The sequence below is a fragment of the Drosophila novamexicana genome, unplaced genomic scaffold (assembly GCF_003285875.2).
Source record: "Drosophila novamexicana strain 15010-1031.04,08,12 unplaced genomic scaffold, DnovRS2.1 tig00004560-arrow-pilon, whole genome shotgun sequence".
Taxonomy (NCBI): Eukaryota; Metazoa; Arthropoda; class Insecta; order Diptera; family Drosophilidae; genus Drosophila; species Drosophila novamexicana.
In genome coordinates this window covers 1,635,833-1,658,331 of record NW_020825054.1, presented here as the reverse complement: position 1 = coordinate 1,658,331, position 22,499 = coordinate 1,635,833, and the positions used below count along the sequence as shown (strand labels likewise).

Here is a 22,499-nt window from a genome sequence, read left to right as displayed (position 1 = left end):
ATAAAATTAAAATATATATTGCCTGATTGAATATGTTATCACAGTGGCGTTGGCGACATTGGAGTTGAATTTATGTTTAGTTTTTTCTCGCACAATTTCTTAATATGTATTTGGTTGGTCAATTCTGCTTGCCGCAAGATCTTGCGTATGTCTGCCAGACGCTCATGCTTGTTGGCCAGCAAATACGCGGACTTTAGTTGACCTATGAATATGTACGACGATATGCGAAGCTCCACGTTTCCAATACGCTTGACCAGCTTGTCCAGTATCTGCTTCGTCTCTGGCTCATTGCTGTGCACAGCGGCATTGACGGCAATTGATAGGAGCTCATCGGCCTCTGCAGCACTGCTGCTGCCATTGTTGCTGGCTATGCAGTCCAGCAGACGCTCCACCTCGGCGAGGCGTTGATTTTTCGCCAAATATTTTGCAGTTGCGCAAAACACCTTCATGGGCACCAACTTGTAGTCTTGCATAATGCTGTGAAAGAGAGACCAAAGCATGCAGCCGATGATGGGATAGACGAAAAACTCTTAACATACCCGTAGGCCAAGCCAAAACCCTCGTCTATATTCTTGCCGCACAACAACACCAACATGCACAGCTGAATCTTGTCTGCAACGCCGTCAAACAATGTTGGCAAAGTGCCGCGCGGAGCCTCGAGTCGAATCTGTTTGAGGATTTGTAGCGTGCACACCAATCCTCCAACTTCTGGCGGCTGCTCCCGTTCGCACTGTGCCAAAAACTTTGCCAGTTCCATTTGGCGACGTATTGTATTGATGTGACCATTCAGAGAACGTGCATCCAATTGCATAGCAAAACAAGTGGTGCCCACATTACAGCTGACAGCGCTGGCACGTCTACTGCCCGCCAGCTGCTGTTCACGCTGCAGATGCTCCCACTGAGCCAAGTCCAGTTCACCCTGCAAATGCATATGTGCTGAAATTAAATGTTGAGCATTTGCATGCAACTTCTGAAAGTTATCGCAGTCCAGTGGATAAAACTTGACGCACGTCATGCTCGCGCGTACATAATCCTTCAGCAGGAGCTGGAGTTGATAAAGGGAATTGAGCTGCTGGTGCTGCTCCAAATACCGGCACGTTTGCAGCAGCGGCACCCGCCAAGCACTTAGTTGCGAATCGGGATCCAGTTGCTGCAGTTCCCCGATCAGCGCCGGTAATCGACCCCCGGCCAATGACACTTGGAATATGTGCTGTATAAAGAGTTCCGATACTAGTTGCTGATGCTGCCAGTAACGCAGCGCTGCGCGAACTTCGTCACGCTGCATTAGAAACTGCAGTATGTCGGCATGACTACCATAGGTGAGCACGTAATGCAGAGATTCCTCAAAGGTGCGTGACTGACGATTATCCTCAGCGCCGCTGCGCACAGTCGGCTCACCGTACTGACCTTTGGAGATGTATTTAAGATTGGCTAGCGCGTTGATTACGTTTAGCGCTGGCTCCCGGAGTGGCGTCTGTACAACGTACGGCTCCCGGCGCCGCGAGAAAAGCGATGCTAGCGAGCTATTCGAGTTACGTATGAGCGAAGCCCGCTGCAGCGTTTCTGGCTGTGGGTGTGTCTGTGGCAGTGTTCCAATCAGCTGGAGTATCTCCTGCAGCAAGGCAGGTCCACGCTGCGGCCGTTTCTTGGGTATGGGTGGGTTATTTGACGCTTCTGTCAACACTATTTCCTTTCCAAAAATGTCTTTGTATATGCAACTGTTTTGTTCCTCAGTGGACAGACGGGTCATGCAATGCGCAAATTTCTCACGTGCTACAAAGAATATTGGTTGATTGACCGAAATATATAGCTAAATCATTGCCATAGCATATCCAATGCTCACCTGCATCGTAGCACCCGGCGCGCAAACAGGCCAAGCCATGCGCCGCCATCACACCAGTAGTAGCGTAGCCCCACTTTAGGTGCACCTCCAGTGCTAATTTCCAGTGCTCCGCCTCGACCAGCGCATCAGCCAACTGACGTAGACTATGATTGTTCAGTGGTCCGGCTGGTATCAGGGACTCGCAGCCCTGCTGTACCACCGCCATGATGATCTCAGAATGTTCACGTATGGTCTCAAATTCGGCCGGCGCGCCACGTACCTAGAAAAGCAATAGAAACATGAACTAAATGATACAAATTAAAATATGCTGCATCTTACCTTAGCTGCCAATGCTAGACAATTCATCATTTTGGCAACAAGCTCGTAGTCCACCTCTGGATTGGGCACAATCAGTTTCTCCAGCTTGCGACAGTGAAATAATAAGAGGTCCACGCATTGTTTCTGGTCCAAATGATGCCGCAATATGGATAGACTGAGCGCCACGCTGGGCGCATGCTCATAGCAGAATTCTTCGCGCAGCAACTTGTCATGAGTGATGATGCCGCTAAGACGCCACTTATAGGCGTCCGTTGGACAGGACGAGGAAGAGCGTGGAATGACTGCAGAATTTTCGTTGACGTTCAAGGGTTTCTCTGCTGCGGCCGGTGCGCAGCAATCATTGCAGACACGTACCTCGACATCGCCGTAAATCTCTGGAATTACCATACGCTGAGCAGAGCAGGCAGAGCAAACGACACGACCACAGCGGCGACAATGATGGCGTCGCATTAGCATGGTAAAGGCGGAACGACGACAGCACATGCAGTGACTTGCCTCCTCATCGGGCATCCACTGTTCGCGGGTCGGTGCCTGTTTGGGCACCTGAAAAGCGCCGCACAGAGAGTCCAGTGAATTTTGAACATCAGTGCCCAAGGAGCCCGGCTCTGGTGCGACTCCAATGCGCACATTGGCTATATGATAGTCCAGTGCCTTGCTGGCATATATGCGCAACAACAAATCCAGGCATTCGTTGCTGACAACATGATCCTGTTGATACGAATTGAAGTTGAGCAGAATAAATGCTTCCGAACTGGTCTGACCCAGCTGAAAGCGCAGCTTGCCGGAGCTCTTCCCGCAACCGCCACTGCTGCTGCTCTGAAGATCGTAGGCATGACCACGCTTGTCAAAACAGTAGTCACAGGGTCCTAGAGGCATACGCTGTTCCAGCTTTGCACGCGCCGGCTCCAGCAGTTTGGCGAGCAGCTCGAAGCGTGTATTCATGACTAGCTGCTCCACAATCAATAAGGGATAGCGTAAGAGTGGCCAGAAATGAAGACGCTCATCGTTAGACAGTTGCCGCAACAGATCCAGTGACAGTTGATAATTGAGGTAGGGCCGCGGATCGCGTGCATGTCGCTCCAAATAGTCCAGCAGCCATTGCAGCAGCGGCAGCGAACGCATCTTATCTTTGTGTGTGTCCAAAAAGTTGACCAGCACCGTAACTGGAAATAGCTCCGCAATGTGCAACAAGTGTACATCCACCTCATCTTCATCGCGCAACTCCAGAAGCGTATCCAGTAATGTCAGCAGGCAGACACGCTGCTGTCCAGCTGAATCCGTAAGCTGCACCATGCGGCACCATTCACAACACAGCTCGTAGTGTCGCCCCAGCAACAACTGTTCGAAGATCACATTCGGCGTCTGACGGCCAAAGTCATAGGCCTGCGGCCAGCTTTCAAATTCCAGCAGTGCTGAAACTCTCGCATAGATCCTAATGTCCGAAAGCGTGTGCTCCAATTGAGTGCGCAGTGTTTGCGGAATACCATGCGCCGCCGCCCGATGCTGCAAGGTGCGCTCTATTAGCTCCTTTGCCAATTGACTGCTTGATATTTTGGTGATATGCTGCTGCAGCAGCTGTGCCCGTGTGCCCAAGTCATGCATATGCACAGCCAGTTGTATGTGCCTAGGATCCTCCGCAATCAACTCACTAATCAAAAGATCGATGCGGGCTTTCATCTGCTGGGCTGGTTCTGCATAAAGAAAGAATAAGCATTCATTATGATTGAATATCTGATACTTGTTTTTTGCTTCTAATTTTACAGATCATTCTTCGACACATTTCGCGCCCGTTGGGACTTTAAATATGTCCATACTACCCTGAAATCCAACTCTCAAGCTATATTTTACAAATGTATTTGGAAATGAGCTTTAAGTCCACTGAATAAAGAACCAAAGGTTGGAGTCAACATCTCTCCTATTTTGGAAAAATTGGGCAAAGCTCTCAAGGATTTTCACAAATATCTTGGAAATTGATTTAGAAGCTGATCGGACAAAACTTAAAATTTCCCTCTCTTAAATAAAAGTGCATATATAGAGATAACTTTATGTAGTTACATAATGTGAGATTAAAGGAATCCAACACCTCTACCGCAAAAGAAACTTCGGGCAGCACCTAGCTCTATATGAGTTTTTAGATAGTAATAAATAATAATGGGAATAAGAAAGGCTGTTAGAGTCTCCTCCCAATAATTAGAAAAATAATGCTTATTATTTTCTATACTTACCAACCTGTCCGCCAATGCCCAGCAGGAGAATGCGTAACTGTAGCTCCTTGTTGATCTCCAAATGCTCCAGCGTAGTACTATCCAGTTTGTAGGCATGCAGAGCAGCCATAACTGGATTTTCTTGATGCATAAGCGCAAGCGTCGTGATTTCGGGCAGTTGCATCAATTGGCGCAGGCAGTTAAAGTTCAAGCTAGTTTCGGATTCATTTATCACTGAAAGATCGCACATTTGCACCGCCTGCAACAATTGGGCCAGCAGCTGGTTGTGCTGCGCAATGTAGTTGTGAATGGATTCCTGTTTCTGTGGTGATACCGAACGCGGCGACTGTTTGCGAGCGCTATCCGCCAGCTGTGGGCATATGTTGAGCGCTATAACATGCACCAGATTCAGATGCAATGCAGACACATTCGCTTCAATTTCCAACGGCGTGATGTCGCACTCGTAAATCAGCTCGCCAATGACTTGGTAGGGATCGTGTCGCAACAGCTGCGTGTTGTGATACTCTAGATTTGGATCACGCAGCTGCAGCAAACGGGCCAGTTGCTGCACGTAGCTACAAAAGCGGGCATAGTAATTATGCCGAGATTTCAGCTGCTGAAAGAGCGCCGCATGGGCACGCAACTCCCTGGAATGAGCATAGTCAGAGGACAATTTCTGGTAGAGCGTTTGAAAGGCGGCTTCCCGCTGCAGCTGCAGCGCCAGTGATGCGGGCTTCAGAACATAGCTATGCTGGCACAGCATGTCGCTTAGCGCTGTTTGCCGGCCAGCGCGCTCCAGGAGACGCATGCACTCGCAGAGATTCTCTAAGAGGTACATGGGGCCAATCTCACGTGGACTACCTTCACTTGAACTGTCGAGCGCTGGTTGCTGCTGCTGTGGTTGCTGCTGCTGTTGACGTCGTATGACCAGTAAAAGATTGCTTGTAATCTCTCGATTGAAACGTAGATTCACAATCAAATCGCAGACAATAAGCGCATTCAGATTGCGCTCCTGGAATTGCTGCAGGAAGCTATACTGCGCATTGGCGCTGTGCCGTTGCAACAGTGCCTTCAGTTCGGCGGCGTGTTGCAGCTTCTGCGACTGTGCAAAGTTATCCACCACGCTGATTATCTTGGATAGCTCAAAGCCCTTAGCAGCAACACTTTTGATTTGCTCCACTGTGGTGGTGGTTGTGGCGCTGCTGCTCATGGACTTGCCCTCAACAGCCAAGGCTTCGTAGTTGGCATAGATGTTGGCCAGCTTTTGCTTGATCAACTGCTGATGCTCCATGAATTGCAGCTCGCGACTCAGCTGACTTTGCTCCAGGTGAAAGGTCTAAAAGCAAGCAAATATTGTTTAGTTATGGAATATCTTTGGTTATCCCAAAGAGCTTACCTCTATTATGTACTTGACATCATTAAAGTTCTTTAGCGCCAGCGCCAGAATGGCCAACTGCTCGGGAGTGCTTAGCATTTTGGGGATGATGGAGCGTTCTAGGGACTGTGCCACGGTCATCTGTGGTTCCTTGTTGCTTGCACCGCCGCTTAGCAACAGCTGCTGGGCACGAGCGCGACACTGTTCAAGTGTTGGCGCATCAGCCGACCTGGTAGCCACCGCGCCACTGAAACTGGCCGCACGGCGTTGCCGGCGTGCCTTGCGTCGCGTTATACTGGACGCCTGGAAGCAGCGCTCACGACTCTCATCATCGCTGGAGGCTTTCTCACGCCCATGACTATGCATTTGTATCAGCTGCAGCATCTGCTCCGGTTCCAAGCGGCAGGCTGAAGCTGGTGTTACCTTCGTTAGCGATTGCTCAATCTTTTGCAGAACACTAAACTTCCACAACGTCTCGCTGATCGCATCTACCAGACGATGAAAGGCGCGCTGTTGCTCCTCGGTTGCGTACTTGAAATCCTGTGTGTGTAGCTTCTTAGTGACAAAGCTTTTCAGGCAGCTAAATAGCGCATATAAAGCTCGAGCACGACAAATGAAGCCATAGCGACGTCTCGGCGCAGTAGTGGCATTGTTCGTACGCGGAGGCTTGGCATCATCGTCCACATACTGCTCATCGTCTTCATCATCCTCATCGCCGATATCGGCATTTCCACCACACTGCTTTAGATTTTGCAGCTGCTCCCAGCGCAGAAATACAAGTTGGAAAATATCCTCCAGCAGTGAGCAGAGCGTTCCCAGGTCATGTAGCTGACGCAGTTGAGCGGAGAGTAACAACAGCTCCTCCCTTACCGTGGAATCGTGCAGCTCCAATATCACATTATAAACTTGACACAGCGCTGTGTAGTAACTCCATGTTACCAGCTCCTCAGCACGCACGCACCTAAGCGCTGGCGTCTGCTGTTGCCATTTGTAGGTTTCCTCAATAAGTTGAATCACCTGATCCTTGTCACACTCAATGCCATGCTCATAGATCAAGGAAAGCACACCTGGTGCACGCAACAGTGCATTTACTTTGATGGTCTTGCAGGCATTCCCATCTCGCTGCTGTTGTAAAAACTTAAGCAACACGCAAAGCCGCTGAAAGTCGGCAAAGAAGAATTGTTGCACAGACTGCAGCTCGGCGGAAACTGCAGCTATATCAAAGCCGGCCAATAATTGGTCCAGCTGAGCTAATTCGTCCAGCGTCTGTGTGCCCAATGCAAACTCGTTGGCCAGACGCAGTATGAGTAAATTATTTCGTAGTGTGCGATCCTGAATGCACTCAAAGTTCTTTAACTGCTGACACAGTCGGGGCATAAAGTGCACCCGTTGCTTTAGAGCCAGGTGCAGAACCAGCTGATTTGTGGGCGCTGCGTTGCCGCACAACAATTCCAGCTGCTGCTGTTGCTTATGCAAAACCGTGTTTAGCAACTGTGGATCTTGGCGAGCCAGTAGTGCTAGCATTAAATGCTCATTGTTGCCCCATGAATCACTTAGTAGACGCTCAAGCAGCCTTTGCTGCACTGTTTCCGTCTCCAATATATGCTGTGGAAAGTTTGCCAGCATGCTGAGGAAACGTGTCGCAGTTGAAGCGCCGCTGTGTGCGTCATCATCTAGCATCTGTTTAAGTGCTGCGCTAATAATGCGTCCTATATAGAACTTGGACTGGTCATATAGCAATTGGAGTATTTGCAGCGTCGGATAGGGCGTGGAAATTAGCAGCGCCTGCAAGCGCTCCTTATGTGACTGAGCGCCGCTTCCACCCAGACATTGGATAAACGACTACAATAAGAGTAAATAATTAAAATAAATTAATAAAATACAGAAAATGGTCTCTGAAATGCAAACTGTACTTTTTCATTGCTCAACGCTTTCAATTCGACAATTTAAGGCTTCGAAAGGGGGACAACAAGGCGCTTGCAATGCTAGAGTCGATAACAAAGGAGGTTAATAAAATAGTTATACAGAAATCTTGATGGTTTTTTTTTTTGGGTGTTTATAAATTTCAGTTTCTTGGTATTATCTACTGACTGACTATATATATTGACTGACTGACTATATATATATATGACTTAAAAAATAATAAGCGTTCAGCCCAATACCCATAATTGTATCTTGATCTTGATCAGTGTGCAACTTTTTTCATACCATCCAATTAGCTTCAAACACAATTTACCAGGCAAGGCTTATAAATGCCAGCTGGTATTTATAAAAAAATAAACAAAATTCACCTTGAGCTGGTCAGCTTATAAGCTAAATACATATACCAAATAAAATATTGTTATGCCCGTTTTTACCTGCACAACTTTTTCCTCTTCGCTGGGTATTAAGTCCAAAAGCCGTTGCAGTGCCTGTTTCTGCTGCTGCTGGATTGCCATTGTGGAGCTCTCGATTCGGACACCTGTTGATTGGTTTTGCTGATATTGTGTATTTGCGGCTCTGCGTCAAGCGGAGTTCATTGCACACTGGCGACTGACGACTTTAAGCTTCTAAGTGCCTCTGACTGTAAATCATTCGCTGATTACATTTGCCTATTGTACGGCGAGCCACTTTTGTTTTCTTTACAGCTGTCCCCTTGTTGTTGCTGATGTTGTTGAGGGCGCAACTGCGAATTTCACTGGCGGTACAACAAGTGATAAGCGACGCCTGCATATTACTACCGTAGTCAGAGTTGGGCAGATCCAATAAAGCGCTGCTTAGAGTGCTCAATAACAATGGCGAGCGATAAACAGCTCAATATGTATTACATTCAAGCAAAAACAACAACTATTATGACCATTGAACAACTTTATTGCCATTAACACATTCTAGCAACATTTTGACATTCACACAAAATGCGTGTGCCGCAATTTGACAATACATTTACTTTTTTTTGAATTTAATAACTATTTATAGTTCAACTCTTCAGAGGCCATTATTTCAAGTTAATGTTTCTTGATATTAACTTTAATTGCTGTTATTTTCCATATCCCTACACATTTAAAATAATCTTGTATGTTTGTTGTTTTTGACCGCCAAAATATACCAGCCAACTTATCGATAAGGCATCTAATAACAGATGGTGGAGTGTCCCAATCACTTATCGATAGCACATATAGCAGCACAAGGTGCAATTCCCGCGCTTGTATTCAAATTTTTGGCCTTTTCCCCTCAGGTGCGGCCAGTGGGCCTATAATTGGATTATGTCGTTTACGGTTTACTTTGTTTGTTGTTCTTTCTAACTAAATAGTTGTATTTCGTCAGATCAGAGGGCTGCCACGATATGGGAATGCATTTTCAAAGTAAATTGATACTTTTGTTTAGTTTTTTTGTGAATAATAAACTCTTATTATAGAGGTAATCTGTGTTGGCGCCATTGTTATTGGTTGCTTCTCGACATTGCTGATTATTGTTTGCAAATTGCTTGGGGAAAATATTTCCAATGTGTTGTTACTTGAGGATAAAGAGTTTGAGTTCGATTATGTGATTGGTAAGTTGTTGTCTCACAAGCCCAGTAGATTGAATGTGGAATTTGAACTTTCTAGTGGGTGCCGGGACAGCTGGTTCCACGCTTACATCTCTACTGACGAAACACAGCAATGGCAGCGTGTTGCTGATTGAGGCCGGCGGCTCATTTGGCTTCCTTAGTCGAATACCACTACTGACAACATTTCAACAAAAGGGCACCAATGACTGGTCGTTTCTGTCGGTCCCCCAGAAGCACTCGTCAAAGGGTCTGATCGAGCAGCGTCAGTGTCTGCCTCGCGGCAAGGGGCTGGGTGGATCGGCTAATCTAAACTATATGTTGCATTTTGATGGACATGGTCCTGACTTTGACGCCTGGCACAAGCTGCACAACCTAAGCAATTGGAGCTGGACCGACATACGTCCTTTTTTGGCTGCTGCAAAGCCCAAGCCAGGGGATCTTTTTGAAGTGCCACGTAGCTATTCCACGTTAACGCAAGCGCTGGACGAATCTGAAGCAGAATTTTCGCATAAGCCCTGGCATTTTCGGCGCTCTGTTTATAACATAAAGAACGGACTGCGGCACTCTGTGCTGCAGCAATTCCTGTTGCCTGTACTCAACAGCGTGAATCTTCGTCTACTGCCTCAGGCTCTGGTAAAAGGCATTAAGCTGTCTTCAACATCCAATCCAAAAGCCAGCTCTGTTGTGGTAGGTGTCAAAGACGAGCACAGCAAGGAGTTGGAGTTCCATATTAAAGTGCGACGTGAATTGTTGCTCTGTGCAGGCGCCTATCAAACTCCGCAACTGCTTTTAGCCTCCGGAATCGGTGACAGCACAAAATTAACCCAGCTGGGTCTGCAAGTGCAACATCATTTGCCACTGGTGGGTCAGGGCCTGCATGATCACTTTAATGTGCCACTATTTGTCTCAATAGATACCATCGGACCTACTCTTAACCAGCGTATGTTGCTTAGTCCTATGAATCTGTTTAAATATTTAAGTACCGGCTCTGGAGCCTTCGGAAACTTTGGAGTTCTCGGACATGTGGCTGGCTATGAGGAACAGACACCCTTCGGTATCACGTTCTTTGGCGCCGGCGCCATAGATGAAAGTGCCTTCATGTCTATTTCCAACTTCAAACGTTCGGCATTTCGTGCACTTTTTCCACGCTATCATAATGCTTCACAGGAGGGTTTTATTTTCATATCCAGCTGCTTACAGCCAAAATCTAGAGGGTTTGTTTCACTGCAGCACAAGTCTATGCGCAGAAATCCCCTTATTGATCCGAACTATTTAAGCAACAAGCAGGATGTGGCCTGCACCATTGCGGCCATAAGAAATGCTGTAAAGGTAACAAGTTGCTTTAAAGTTCCAAGCATTTGAATGTGTAAACCTACTTATATATACATTCCTAAAGGTTGTCACATCCTCCGCTTTTGCTGAATTAAGACCGCGTATTCATTGGCCCAAGCTGCAGGAATGCGCCAATTTCGGACCATTTGAAAGAGATTTTGTGAAACAGCAGCCCTCGGATAATTATCTGGAGTGTCTTATGCGTCACATAGGTCTGGGATCACATCATCCAGGCGGCAGTTGTGCTTTGGGTAGCGTTGTCGACTCTCAGCTTAAGTAATGTTTTGTATAATTGTTGAACAAACGCCACGGACATTTATGTTTAACTCCAATTACAGATTATATGGCCTTGCAAATGTGCGTGTTGTCGATGCCAGTGTATTGCCCCGACCCATTTCCGGCAATCCCAATACTGTTATTACAGCTATTGCTATGCGCGCAGCCACGTGGATACTGAAGAATGAGCTACAAGACAGTTAAATTAATATAAATTAGCCTTGTTGATATAACGAGTCGACGGTTATCAACATTTTTGTTATTTTAATGTCCTTATTAAATATTTATTAAAAATTTGCTATTGTGTTTACAGTTTCTCTACTTTGGCTTTAATAATTCGTAACGGGTCGACCGGTCGATCATTCTTATCCGTTTCCACCATACCAATCCGCTTCACTACCTCCATTCCAGTGTACACGCGTCCAAAAATGGTGTGCTTGTTGTCCAGCCACTGAGTGGGAGCCAGCGTAATAAAGAACTGTGAGCCGTTGGTGTCTGGGCCAGAGTTGGCCATTGACAGAATACCGGCACCAGTGTGCTTTAGGTCACTGTGCAGCTCGTCCGCAAACTCTCCGCCGTAAACAGACGTGCCACCACGGCCAGTTCCTGTGGGATCACCGCCTTGTATCATGAAGTCACGTATAATGCGATGGAACACCACGTTGTTATAGTAGCCGCGTCGGGACAGCTCCGCAAAGTTATAACACTAAAGCCGTGGCAAACCATTAACATTTAATCAATAAGTGGTGCCCCTATAGGGTACGTACAGTATTCGGTGCGTGTTTCCAGTACAGCTCCACAGTAATTTCGCCCATACTAAGGGAAAGGAAAGCAATGCATGCAGCATAAACGTTGTCACTTATTGTCCACGAATACTCACGTTGTTTCCAGCGTCACGAAAGGAGGCTGCCACGCCTTGTCGGGCACGCTGCCAGATGCAGGATTTGCTAACATTATTGGCAATTAATATATTGCTTGAATAATTTAAACAACAAATTACAATTTGTACACCGCAACGCTGTTAATCTTGTGGCGGCAAACTGATAAGTCGTCGATAAATTGCATGCGGAAGTATCTGCCGATAATATATTATGTGGGATTGGGAAATTAATTCCGTTAAGTAAGAAAGTAAATTCTGTTAACCGTGTCAATTCTGTAAGGTTAAAAATGTAAGGTTTAAATGATATTATGTATTAAATTGTTCCCGACACTGCCAAGCCATTTCTGGTTTAAAAATATCAATCATATATAGTCTTAATCACATTTTTCTTCCTTCAAATATTAAACGAATTCAAATTAAAAATTAACCACTAATAGCACTGTTGTTCATTTTTCAATAATACCAGAGAGGTTATAATTTGAATTGTATACCCTGTACCCATTACAAATGGGCTTAATAGTTTTGTGCTTATGCATGTAACAGGTAAACGGAAGCATATTCGACCCTACAAAGTAAATCAATTTTTGGTCAGCATTAATAGTCGACTCGAATTAGCCATATCTTTTTTAAGCTAACGCAGAAGATGGGAGACAAGAGATTTTGAAAAATGAAAAAATAAAGCCTGTATGCATAATCTTGGCCTTTGGTATAGACACATATTGGGACTCCATATTCAAGCCTGAAATTTTCATGAAGCTCGGTCTGTAATCACCAAAGTAAGCTACAAATGCATTTTCCATTCGGTGGGGCTGTGCCGGGTGTGTGTGTGTGTGTGTGTGTGTGTGTGTGTGTGTGATGTTGTGGATGTATTTTAAATAAAGTTCTCAAAGTTTGTGACGCCATCTCGGCGCTGGGTACAGGGTAATTTCTAGTCGGACTGTCGACGAGAGCACACTTACTTGCTACGATTAAATTGATTGACCTAAGCATTCCTTTTTTGTCTGAGGTTATCTAGTTTTTGTGCCAAATAATTTTTTGTTTTTATTACGTAGGAAATTGGTATCCATCCCAAGTTCTTACAAGCTATATAAAATAAAGAACTAGTACAACGACATGCCATCTTATTTCTCACATCCATTAGCTTTATAAAATGAAAACTTTTCCATAATTTAATATAAATAATACACATTTAGTACTAGTAGCTGGTCATTGTTTGGCAAGCGAGAAATAAAAATTATGCAAATTTCTTGTGCGTTTTGGGGGTCAACAATTTTATCCAGATATAGACAGGCCCCAAAATCACTTTATATGTAAGGTCACAACTATGAATATGTTGCAACTGGACGCTGAAGTGTCGCAATTCTCTCTAAGTAAAGCACGGGAACTGATTAACTAAAATAAACCCATGTGTGTGGATTTTGAGTGCTGCCCGAAACCTAAATTGCCCGACAATTGACAATTGAGCGAAATTGGATTGAATCACAGAGCCGACTAGCGCCCAGCACAGCGAATGGAACCCACTGATTCAGTGAGTCACGGACAGATGTAAACGCGCCTTAGTCCACGCTGTGACCGCAGAGAGCTAAAACCCCTGATCGGAACTTGGAAAATGAATAATATCGACGACGTTCTGGGAGTGCTGCAGCGATTTGCATGGCCCGACTATGTTGCGTTTGTGGCCATGTTTCTACTCTGCATTGGCATTGGCATCTACTTTGGTTTCATGAACAAATCCGTCTCCGAGGATGATTACATGCTGGGAGGCCGCAAAATGCTGGTGGTGCCCGTTGCGTTCTCACTGGTGGCCAGCTTTATTTCTGGCATTACATTACTTGGACTACCCACCGAAGTGTACTCGTATGGTATACAGTATCTATATGTATCCCTTGGAGTCATAGGCATGGGAGTTGTGATGGGAGTCTTTTATTTGCCCGTTTTTCATGATCTTAACATTACGTCCACCTATGAGGTAAGCACATTAAACTAAAACTCAACAACGTGAATGAATTAAAGAGAGTTTTGCCGTTTAAAAATGTTGTTGTAAACAATCCTATATATTTTTGATAGTATTTCTTATGTGTATAGATAGTTTCGTTTTTTCACTTAAATTTAACTTCGCAAAACTCTTTTAAAACTATTTTTAATATATAAACTTCGCATGGGTAAAAATATAATTCAAATATATCATAATCTCATGGACTAATAAGTTAGAGACTAAACTTAATAATGTTGAGTAATTAAAGCCTTACTTAGAACATCAAATTTGGCATGTATTATGCGTATCTCAAGCAAAAGCTCCCCTGTTCCTTCTAAAATTGAAATAACAAATTTTGAGATATAGGCCTAAGTATACATCTTTAATCTGTTGATTGTGGAATTAATTTAGCATTTCTTAAGAAGCTTAGTAAGTCTGTACCACTGAATGTTACAGTACAGGGTATTTCCAAGCTGTGCAGTTTCGTCTAGAGAACGCTTCCCTAAATTTGAAGTGTTTGCTATTTTGCTAACAATTAATAAATAATTTTTAAGGTGCTTAGTTAACATCAAGTAAATATGTATATTTATATAGCAAAGATAATTAATTAATTCTAGAATCACAAAAAAATACTCTTTTCTTATAGTATTTGGAGGTTCGCTTTGATCGTCGACTGCGCCTTTTTGGTTCCATAATGTTTGCCATTATGAATGTAAGCATTGCAAGTACTCTACTAGTATTATGCACCAAGTCTCATTTAAATTATTATCTATAGGTAGCCTATCTGCCCATTGTGATCTATGTGCCGGCACTTGCCTTCAACCAGGTAACTGGAGTAGGTGTGCACACCATTACGCCGATTGTATGCATCATTTGCGTGTTCTATACAAGCATGGGCGGCCTTAAGGCCGTCGTCTGGACGGATGTGGTGCAGGCAGTATCCATGTTGGGCGCCCTAGCTTTGGTCGCTATAAAGGGCAGCTTGGATATTGGCGGCGCTAGTGTGGTACTGGAACGTGCTTGGCAATCGAACAGATTGGAGGCACCCGAGTGAGTTGAATGGCTACTCTCGGCACGCCGAAGAGCTAATACCCTAGTAGACATATCGCTTGTATGGTAACGCGTGTAATTGCTGGGCTCAGTCATGAGATCTTGAAAAAAGACAATTTTTCTATATAGTAATCTAATGTTGATATATTGCTTATTTGTAAGCTGCATCAATCAAGTTAAAGTCAGGACCGACACAGCTGTTGATGCCGATCAAGATTAATTAAGTGCCTCTATGCGTTACAGTTTCATGACAAGCTATTATTATTTCAATGTGGGTACACAAATGTTTCCAATTAAACATTAAAGTGTTTCGCATGCTCTTGTAGCCTTAGTATTGATCCCACAGTACGTCACACATTTTGGTGCCTCTTCCTTGGAGGCATTGTCTACTGGACGCAGACCAATGCAGTTTCCCAGAACATGATACAGCGCTATCTATCGCTGCCCACGTTGGCGGATGCCCGCAAGGCTTTGGTCATATTTTGTACCGGAGTTTTGATTCTGATGGCCTTGTGTGGCTACAATGGACTGCTCATCTATGCGACATATCAAAATTGTGATCCACTAACTACTAAGGTATGTATGCAAATGAGTCAGGAAATAGTTTTTATTTATAATACCATTTAACTGCATCAACAGTTGGCGAAGGCACGGGATCAGCTTTTGCCGCTTTTTGTCATGGACACGCTGGGCGAGCTGCCTGGAATGACGGGTCTATTTATTTCTGGCGTCTTTAGCGCTGCTCTAAGCTCACTCTCAACCTGTCTGAACTCAATGTCCGCTGTGGTATTGGAAGATTTTGTGAAGCCGTATGTTAAGAAACCGCTAACAAATCGGGCCACCAATTGGATCATGCGTCTGGTCGTAGTGGGCATAGGAGTGCTTTGCGTGGCACTAGTTTATGTTGTGGAGCATATGGGTACTGTGCTGCAGCTGACCATGAGCCTAGAGTCAATCACAAATGGGCCACTCTTTGGCATCTTCACCATGGGTTTAATTATGCCCTGGATTAATGGCAATGTGAGTCTCAAATGTTTCACAATGCCTTAACATCCTTTCAAGAAATTTGATTTCCCTAGAGCGCAATGCTCGGCGGCTGTGTGGGCGTCTTTGTAATGTCTTGGGTAAGCTTGAATGCACAATGGGCCATCGCATCGGGCGCCATTCGTTATCAAACCAAACCATTAAACGTTGAACAGTGCAGCTACAGTTTCGATGCAGCTGCTCTGGTGTCCAGCGCCGCCAATGCCACCCATATGAATGGGCCATCAGCGGAGTAAGTGCAGCCTAACTGGCCATCATTGATATTATACTATACTACTTGTTATGCTTGGTATATTTTAGGGATATTTTCCCATTGTATCGGATATCATATATGTGGTATACGACCTTGGGCGCCTCAGTTACTGTAATCATTGCACTGCTTAGCACCCTAGTCTTTGGCACTAACAATCCCAACAAAGTTGATCCTGTACTGCTTACACCTTGCATTCGAAAGTACTTTAAGTTTGATTCACACAAGCCAACGGTGGGTATAGAAACTCATCTTTATGAGCATGAATTCATTTTATATTTACTTTTTAGAACGTTTACAAGGTCGAAATTCCGCTGCAGCACCAACTATGCAGCGATGAGGTGGCTCTTTAGTTGGCCGTGATATTAAAGTCAAATATAATATTGAATATATATACATATATATAATATACTTAAGTGTCTATAAAATTTTTCAAAAAATCCTATATATGTTTCCTATTAATAACGAGCTAAAATGCAACAAGTTCGCAAGAGTGCAGAAATGCGACCGAAATTGAAAAAAATCTCAATTTGTGCGCATTGTTTTTGTGCAGACACATACATTTAAATGAACTTTAGGAATTAATAAGAGCACTAAGCCATAGCAGTTCCTAAGCCATAGCAGTTCCTCTCTTGGCATCTGATCAAGTGAGCGAGTTGCGAACCCGAGCAAAAACGAAATCTATACTGGACCTGACTCAAATGACAGAAATATGTGGCTATCATTTATGTTCTAACTTAGCCTTAATGAGTCATTTACGTTTAAGTCTTAATAAGTCAGAATGACGAACAGCCCAGCTAGTTTAGGTTTTTATATAAATATAATTCTCAATTACAGCAAATTTTTTATCTAAGTTCAACAAAATTGGATAAATTATGAATATAATATCTTACGTACGTTACAAATATAAAGGTTTTCATTTATTAAATGCTTGATAACGATTAATTATAAACGATTAACACAATGGGCTGTGAGACATATTTTCAAATTGGATAGTCGATGGGGCTGCCGCTTTAATTACTTCTGCTGCACTTTGGCTAGCAGAACGAGGCGCTCGGATTCATTGAGATGTTCGTAAAATGTGGGAAAATGTTCATTTTGTGTGAAGTTGGTTAAAAACTTTTGCAAATTCTCGCCAATGTCGCCTGTGTAGTTGCATTCCTTGAGCAGCACCTGCAGCACTTGCTCATCCTCTACATTGTCCTCATCGAAATCGAAACACAGGTCGGAGATGTAGCGTGGCTTGGCGGCATTGCCGGCAGCATCATCTTCCTCGGTCACTTCATCCTCGGAATCTGTAAGCGGCGCATCCGTCTTGCCTTCTTGGAAGTGCTGATATTCGGATATGAGCACTTTAAATATCTTCACAAGTGCGGGAATTGTGATCCATTTCTGATATGAGGACGCAACTGAACGTGTGCGAATGCGATCGCCGCTCGGCTCATCCACTAGTTCCTTGTACGTAATTGACGTCAATCGATTGTCCTGCGTTGCTACGCCGTACTCGAAAAGCTTGCAGAGAGCCATCGTTGTGACCTGTTGAGTATTAAAGGTATACATTCATTTGTTTCAGTTGTCAGTCCAAATAAAAATTGGTTTATATAGAAATGTACATACTTTGCGTTCGTATGCACCAAAGAAGGAGTTCTGTCGCGACAGCCAATTAGTCAGAACAAACTGCAAGGCAGGCTCGCCATTGGGTCCAGGCACTGTAGACAGAAAGTTAAGCACAGCATCCATTTGGGTAAGGAACAAATGGGCAAATATGAGCACCAAATTCATGATGACCTTAAGGCACTCGAGGTTCTGCATCTTGCTGATGACTGCCTTTAGCAGCATATCAACCGTTTGACCCAGCATGCTGCCCATTTTGGTGATTATGGTGATGACCAATCGTCCAATTTGACCACCGGCTGTCATCTCGGCATTCATGGGATTTAGCAAAACAGTTGCCACCTGCATTACATAGTTGACGCCTTCGCCATTCTTATAGTTGCATATCTGCTCCGGTGAAACATTGATGAAGCTGCGCAGGCACTCCCCACCAGCAACCATTACGGTGTGATCGTCAGTGTGCAGCACACAGTTAATCATCGCGGGAAATGCTGTTTCCAGCAGGACATTGGGCAGGGGCGGCTCCGTGTACCTGACAATTGTATTTAGCACATCCAGGGCAATATCCTGCTTCTCTGCGCATTGTTCACCCTGAAGCGCTAGTATGCTTACAATGGTGGGTATGAATTTCTCTTGCAACGATCCCAGACACTGCTTGTGCTGGCAGAGCGCCTTGATCAGATCTTGAACATTCTCCAAAACAAACGGATCTTCAGCATATTTCAGGAAGGCTGCAATGGTCAGGGGTGTGATCTTGGGGTGCATTGCGTACGCAAAGTCTGCATCAAACTTGACCATCATTGTAAGAGCCTCCATTATAAGCGCCAGAACAGTGGCCTTGCAGCCGGGTACAAGGGTCATAATGCCATCTAGGAAACCAGGTAATTTGGAAACAAGTAATGTACGTTTCTCCCCTTCGACATCTTCGTTGGCTTGCAGGAAGCCGTGCAAGGTGCGAACGGCGCTGATGCGTAATATGTGCGACTTATCCGGCGACAGACTGCACAGTGTTACGTCCAGAATTTCGCTTATCATTTGCGGATTGTACAAATCCGACTTGGAGTATGTGCTCAGGGTCCAGAGCGCACGTCCGACCAGATGGGGCGATTCCTGGTGCACTAGCAAATTGCGAACGATTGTCAGATAATTAAGCAAGTCAAATTTCGAATCCCCCTCGAGTATTATGTCACGAAATCCATGAACAGCATCCATGCAGGCTTCTTGAATCTTCCACCAATTCGGATTGTTAGCGGCCTTCTCTGCCTCGGCCACGCTAAAGTGCCGGCCCAGTGCTTCCTGCAACGGCTGAATGGCCTTCACTCCGAACTCGTCATTTATGGCCTGTGTATGAAATATATCAGAGAAATATATTGGCCATCATCATTATTTAACGCACTTATCACCTAAGCCCTTCCAATAAATATCTATAAAATATATAAATAAATTAATTTTTCATTACTACAAAAAACATCACAATAAGGGTTGTCTAAAATGCACACATACATATATATTTAAAAAAAAAAACCAGCCCTCAAAACAAATTGTGTTGGTAGATTTGGTAACTATTGAAGAAAATTAAAGTAACTTACTAAAGTGGACATATTTTGAAGTTTTAGAGATTGGCGCGGCTTTAAAAGCAAACAGACGGTTATTGATATGTACAAACAGAAGTACAACTTTAATATAGCATTTTTAGCTGATATGCAATCGATACATTTCCTGCCTTTTGATATTACGAAAATAGTTTGTATATATAGTTAATGTTACTGAGACTCACCAGCAGCACATCACGGCCACACATGCGTACAGTTAGCTCGACACCGCCATCGTCCTCGTCGTCAACGAATTTCTCGGGGTCTTCTTGCCAGTCCTCCAACTGCTCCTCACTGAGCTGTATGTATACGATGGTTATGTAGATTAAATCGGCAAGGACATTCTTAATGTTGCCACGCAGTTTCCCGCATGTGACAATACAGTTTATGAACTCGAGGATTTGTATGATCAGCGTTTGGAAATTGGTCTGTTCGTCATCTTCTTCGTTTTCGCCACTCGCCAGCGGATTTGCTTCCGTCTGATTAACGGAAACTTTCACGTAGGTTTCTGCAATTTGTGTAAGCAACTGCCAGATAATTGGCAATATGCGCTCCATGAAAGGATTAATGTATTTTGGCATATCGGTTACCAGGTAAGTGAACACTGCAAATTAAAACCGAAATTATAAACTGTCGCTGGGTTTATTATCAGATTACAGACCTTTAATGATTTCGGAGCGCAGCAAAAAGCTGGATCCAGCGCCGCAATTCATACTTAGATAATGCACAAGCTTATCCATAAAGTTCGTAAGTATGGAGCTCATCATGGAGCTCTGCTCCTGCTTGTCAGTTATAAGCGCCGAGATAGACATAAAGAGCTGCTTCAGGGTTCGTATGGCGGAGACGCGCGTCTTAATTGAGTAGTTTTGCTCCGAGTCGAAAATGCGATACACCTCGGGTATGACCACAGGACCAAGTTCCTTGATTTGCTCAACATCGTATGTAAAATCCTGCAGCACTTGCATAGCTCCATGTATGGAATCCTCATTGCCACCCAGACACTTGACAATAATGTCAAAGAGCTCCGCCCAGCAGTGCGGATAATCGGTAGCTGCTATTGTAGATATTGTGTGTGCCACCGAAGAGCGTATCTTAGAGTTGGGGTCGTACAGGCCATTGGGCAATATGTTACGTATTGTGCGTTTGGCCTGCTCGGTGGCCATATGTCCGCCTGCCTTGTCCGTCTCATCGAGATCTGTCCAGTGATTTTCCACGTATCGCGTCAGCATAATAATGGCAATTTGACGCAATGGTAGCTCATGCGACTGATTCATTATAATCTCCGACAAGTAGACGCCATACCCTGCAATTCGAAGCCGTTAGCATGAAGCAGACAACGCCTGGCTTTGCCCGCCAATTTGCATGCATCATACCTTCTGTGTATTGCAATTGCTTGTTACGCTTTTCCGCCTGTTGCAAAACACTTGTGTCCGAGCTCAGCAGATTCTGTAGTTCCTCGATGATGGCTTGTTTAACAGAATCGCCGCCGCCGCGTGCAACACCTACGCCACCTTCGTCGTTCGACATGACAGAGTATCAAAATTAAATATAAAAAAATACACAAAGCCGCTAAAGAGATGTTTGCCGCAGCAGAACGTAGCACATGTAAACTGCTGTTAGTTCTGTTCAAACTTATTTTGCTGTTCTACAACACTACTCGTGCGTTCACTGTATAGTACTGCGACTTTACAGTCATAGTAAATGGACTGTAATTTAAATTATTATTGAACTGAAATCATATTTTAGGGCTTGGCAAGCTTCAATATTTACCTTGTACTCTAATGCCAATGCTTTTTAAGAATAAAGTAAAGCTATTAGTAATTTATTTAATGTCATACCCTAAGATTGCAATAATTTTGGTAAGAGTAACTGTTAAGTACTAGTCATATGTATAAAGCATACTTGCAGTCGCTGTACAGCACTTCTTTTAATACCATCGCCTTGCTCTGCCGCTGCCGCCTTTGACCTGCTGTAAATTTATTCCAATTTATAAGAGTAAATATTAAATAAAAGCAATATGACGGGCATCATGGATACAGTAGAAATACCAAAATTGCCGGAAAATCAAAAAACTTTTGCGGGAATACCAGAAGCAATATTTTTAGTGAGTATCATGTTGCAGGCGTCGGCGGCTGCTGAGTCAATTCCAATTCTAACCTAGATGTAGACCACAGCCAAAACATCTGTAGGCAATTTTTCATATTAATCATCCGCTGTTCTGTTTGCAGGAGGAAATTGATACGTTTATGACACAACCGGAGAACGAGAATTGTGAAAAGGTGTTGCAACGGCTGGACGAACAACATGGAAAGTATCGATTCATGGCCTACAACTTTGAGGCGCACCGCCGCAAGCTGAAATCTCAGATACCCGATCTGGAGCGGTCGTTGGAGATGGTGAATGTGCTGCGCAAAGAGAAAGAGGAGCGTGAAACGCAATTCTTGCTCAGTGATCAGGTGTTTATCAAGACGCTGGTGCCGCCCACAAAAACAGTTTATCTCTGGCTGGGAGCCAGCGTTATGCTGGAATATCCACTAGACGAGGCCGAGGCGCTCTTAAAGCAAAATATAACATCCGCTGTGGGCAATCTTAAGTCAGTGGAGCACGACCTGGACTTTCTGAGGTGAGTTAAGATTTTGTGCGGTACTGTGTATTTATGCGTATCTCCCACTTCTACAGAGATCAAATAACCACAACCGAAGTTAACATGGCGCGGGTCTACAATTGGGGTGTTAAAAAGCGGCAGGCCGCGGCCAAAACTAATGCCAATAGTACGCCCTCGTAGATAACTCTTAAACAGGTTAAAACTAAAAAAAAAAATGCACGCAAGGTAAATCGGGTATATAAGGATATATTATTTATTTGTTTGAAAATATATAGTTTTGATTTCCGACGCCCGATAAACATTAAACAAAACATATATTCAGCTCGCAGTGCTTTCAAAATTAAAAAAGAACAAATCGAAGGATACGCCAATTGCATTTTTTACTTGTTTAACTCTTGTTCTCTATTATAATAAATATGAAATACATACAATGCAGAAAATGAGCGTCAGCATAACATATGAGAGTGGGCCTCAAAAGAAAGCAAGCTGCTAAAGGAACATTATACATTGGACAAAAATATATATCTTTATAAAGTCAGATCAGGGCTTCTTCAGAGAGAACGGGCTTACCTCTTTAATTAGAGAGGTTAAGGAACTCGACATCAATCAGGGAGC

The 22,499-nt window shown here is 44.2% G+C and overlaps 6 protein-coding genes across 6 annotated transcripts; 3 read left to right on the top strand and 3 right to left on the bottom strand.

The window, feature by feature from the left end:
• Nucleotides 1–17: 17 nt before the first annotated feature.
• On the bottom strand, nt 18–8,547 carry LOC115770665 (zinc finger FYVE domain-containing protein 26 homolog). Its single transcript, XM_030716032.1, has 7 exons — nt 8,098–8,547; nt 5,762–7,582; nt 4,387–5,701; nt 2,162–3,852; nt 1,844–2,102; nt 540–1,773; nt 18–477 (listed from the first exon to the last, which is right to left on the bottom strand). Exons 1-7 carry the CDS (start codon nt 8,176–8,178, stop codon nt 39–41), a joined length of 6,840 nt encoding a protein of 2,279 aa, XP_030571892.1. The 5' UTR covers nt 8,179–8,547; the 3' UTR covers nt 18–38.
• Nucleotides 8,548–8,975: 428 nt separating this feature from the next.
• On the top strand, nt 8,976–11,149 carry LOC115770838 (neither inactivation nor afterpotential protein G). The gene is made up of 5 exons (XM_030716272.1): nt 8,976–9,081; nt 9,135–9,269; nt 9,325–10,595; nt 10,663–10,874; nt 10,937–11,149. The coding sequence occupies exons 1-5, from the start codon at nt 9,063–9,065 to the stop codon at nt 11,076–11,078; spliced, it is 1,779 nt and encodes a 592-aa protein (XP_030572132.1). The 5' UTR covers nt 8,976–9,062; the 3' UTR covers nt 11,079–11,149.
• Nucleotides 11,133–11,916, bottom strand: LOC115770839 (peptidyl-prolyl cis-trans isomerase-like 1). Its single transcript, XM_030716273.1, has 3 exons — nt 11,755–11,916; nt 11,642–11,690; nt 11,133–11,580 (listed from the first exon to the last, which is right to left on the bottom strand). The coding sequence occupies exons 1-3, from the start codon at nt 11,826–11,828 to the stop codon at nt 11,182–11,184; spliced, it is 522 nt and encodes a 173-aa protein (XP_030572133.1). The 5' UTR covers nt 11,829–11,916; the 3' UTR covers nt 11,133–11,181.
• A 1,395-nt stretch (nt 11,917–13,311) lies between these two features.
• Nucleotides 13,312–16,890, top strand: LOC115770630 (sodium-coupled monocarboxylate transporter 1). The gene is made up of 8 exons (XM_030715976.1): nt 13,312–13,723; nt 14,376–14,441; nt 14,505–14,779; nt 15,106–15,355; nt 15,419–15,799; nt 15,859–16,055; nt 16,124–16,307; nt 16,364–16,890. The coding sequence occupies exons 1-8, from the start codon at nt 13,364–13,366 to the stop codon at nt 16,424–16,426; spliced, it is 1,776 nt and encodes a 591-aa protein (XP_030571836.1). The 5' UTR covers nt 13,312–13,363; the 3' UTR covers nt 16,427–16,890.
• Nucleotides 16,891–16,967: 77 nt separating this feature from the next.
• On the bottom strand, nt 16,968–20,992 carry LOC115770629 (importin-9). The gene is made up of 5 exons (XM_030715975.1): nt 20,653–20,992; nt 19,941–20,582; nt 19,465–19,883; nt 17,691–19,028; nt 16,968–17,609 (listed from the first exon to the last, which is right to left on the bottom strand). The coding sequence occupies exons 1-5, from the start codon at nt 20,804–20,806 to the stop codon at nt 17,091–17,093; spliced, it is 3,072 nt and encodes a 1,023-aa protein (XP_030571835.1). The 5' UTR covers nt 20,807–20,992; the 3' UTR covers nt 16,968–17,090.
• A 67-nt stretch (nt 20,993–21,059) lies between these two features.
• Nucleotides 21,060–22,196, top strand: LOC115770632 (prefoldin subunit 3). Its single transcript, XM_030715978.1, has 4 exons — nt 21,060–21,138; nt 21,188–21,383; nt 21,508–21,902; nt 21,959–22,196. The coding sequence occupies exons 2-4, from the start codon at nt 21,297–21,299 to the stop codon at nt 22,062–22,064; spliced, it is 588 nt and encodes a 195-aa protein (XP_030571838.1). The 5' UTR covers nt 21,060–21,138; nt 21,188–21,296; the 3' UTR covers nt 22,065–22,196.
• The last annotated feature ends 303 nt before the right edge of the window (nt 22,197–22,499 follow it).

Coding starts and splice junctions, on each gene's coding strand:
- LOC115770665 (XM_030716032.1), bottom strand. CDS start 8,178: ATGGCAATCCAGCAGCAGCAGAAACAGGCACTGCAACGGCTTTTGGAC. Junction 2,103..2,161: donor GTCTAGCATTGGCAGCTAAG/GTAAGATGCAGC, acceptor TTGCTTTTCTAG/GTACGTGGCGCGCCGGCCGA. Junction 478..539: donor GGTTTTGGCTTGGCCTACGG/GTATGTTAAGAG, acceptor TCTCTTTCACAG/CATTATGCAAGACTACAAGT.
- LOC115770838 (XM_030716272.1), top strand. Junction 9,270..9,324: donor TGAGTTCGATTATGTGATTG/GTAAGTTGTTGT, acceptor TGAACTTTCTAG/TGGGTGCCGGGACAGCTGGT. Junction 10,596..10,662: donor CCATAAGAAATGCTGTAAAG/GTAACAAGTTGC, acceptor ACATTCCTAAAG/GTTGTCACATCCTCCGCTTT.
- LOC115770839 (XM_030716273.1), bottom strand. CDS start 11,828: ATGTTAGCAAATCCTGCATCTGGCAGCGTGCCCGACAAGGCGTGGCAG. Junction 11,691..11,754: donor TTCGTGACGCTGGAAACAAC/GTGAGTATTCGT, acceptor CCTTTCCCTTAG/TATGGGCGAAATTACTGTGG. Junction 11,581..11,641: donor GGAAACACGCACCGAATACT/GTACGTACCCTA, acceptor CCACGGCTTTAG/TGTTATAACTTTGCGGAGCT.
- LOC115770630 (XM_030715976.1), top strand. CDS start 13,364: ATGAATAATATCGACGACGTTCTGGGAGTGCTGCAGCGATTTGCATGG. Junction 14,442..14,504: donor TAATGTTTGCCATTATGAAT/GTAAGCATTGCA, acceptor TATTATCTATAG/GTAGCCTATCTGCCCATTGT. Junction 16,308..16,363: donor TTGATTCACACAAGCCAACG/GTGGGTATAGAA, acceptor TTTACTTTTTAG/AACGTTTACAAGGTCGAAAT.
- LOC115770629 (XM_030715975.1), bottom strand. CDS start 20,806: ATGTCGAACGACGAAGGTGGCGTAGGTGTTGCACGCGGCGGCGGCGAT. Junction 20,583..20,652: donor GCAATTGCAATACACAGAAG/GTATGATGCATG, acceptor TTCGAATTGCAG/GGTATGGCGTCTACTTGTCG. Junction 17,610..17,690: donor TTGGTGCATACGAACGCAAA/GTATGTACATTT, acceptor AATACTCAACAG/GTCACAACGATGGCTCTCTG.
- LOC115770632 (XM_030715978.1), top strand. CDS start 21,297: ATGACGGGCATCATGGATACAGTAGAAATACCAAAATTGCCGGAAAAT. Junction 21,384..21,507: donor TACCAGAAGCAATATTTTTA/GTGAGTATCATG, acceptor TTCTGTTTGCAG/GAGGAAATTGATACGTTTAT. Junction 21,903..21,958: donor CACGACCTGGACTTTCTGAG/GTGAGTTAAGAT, acceptor CCACTTCTACAG/AGATCAAATAACCACAACCG.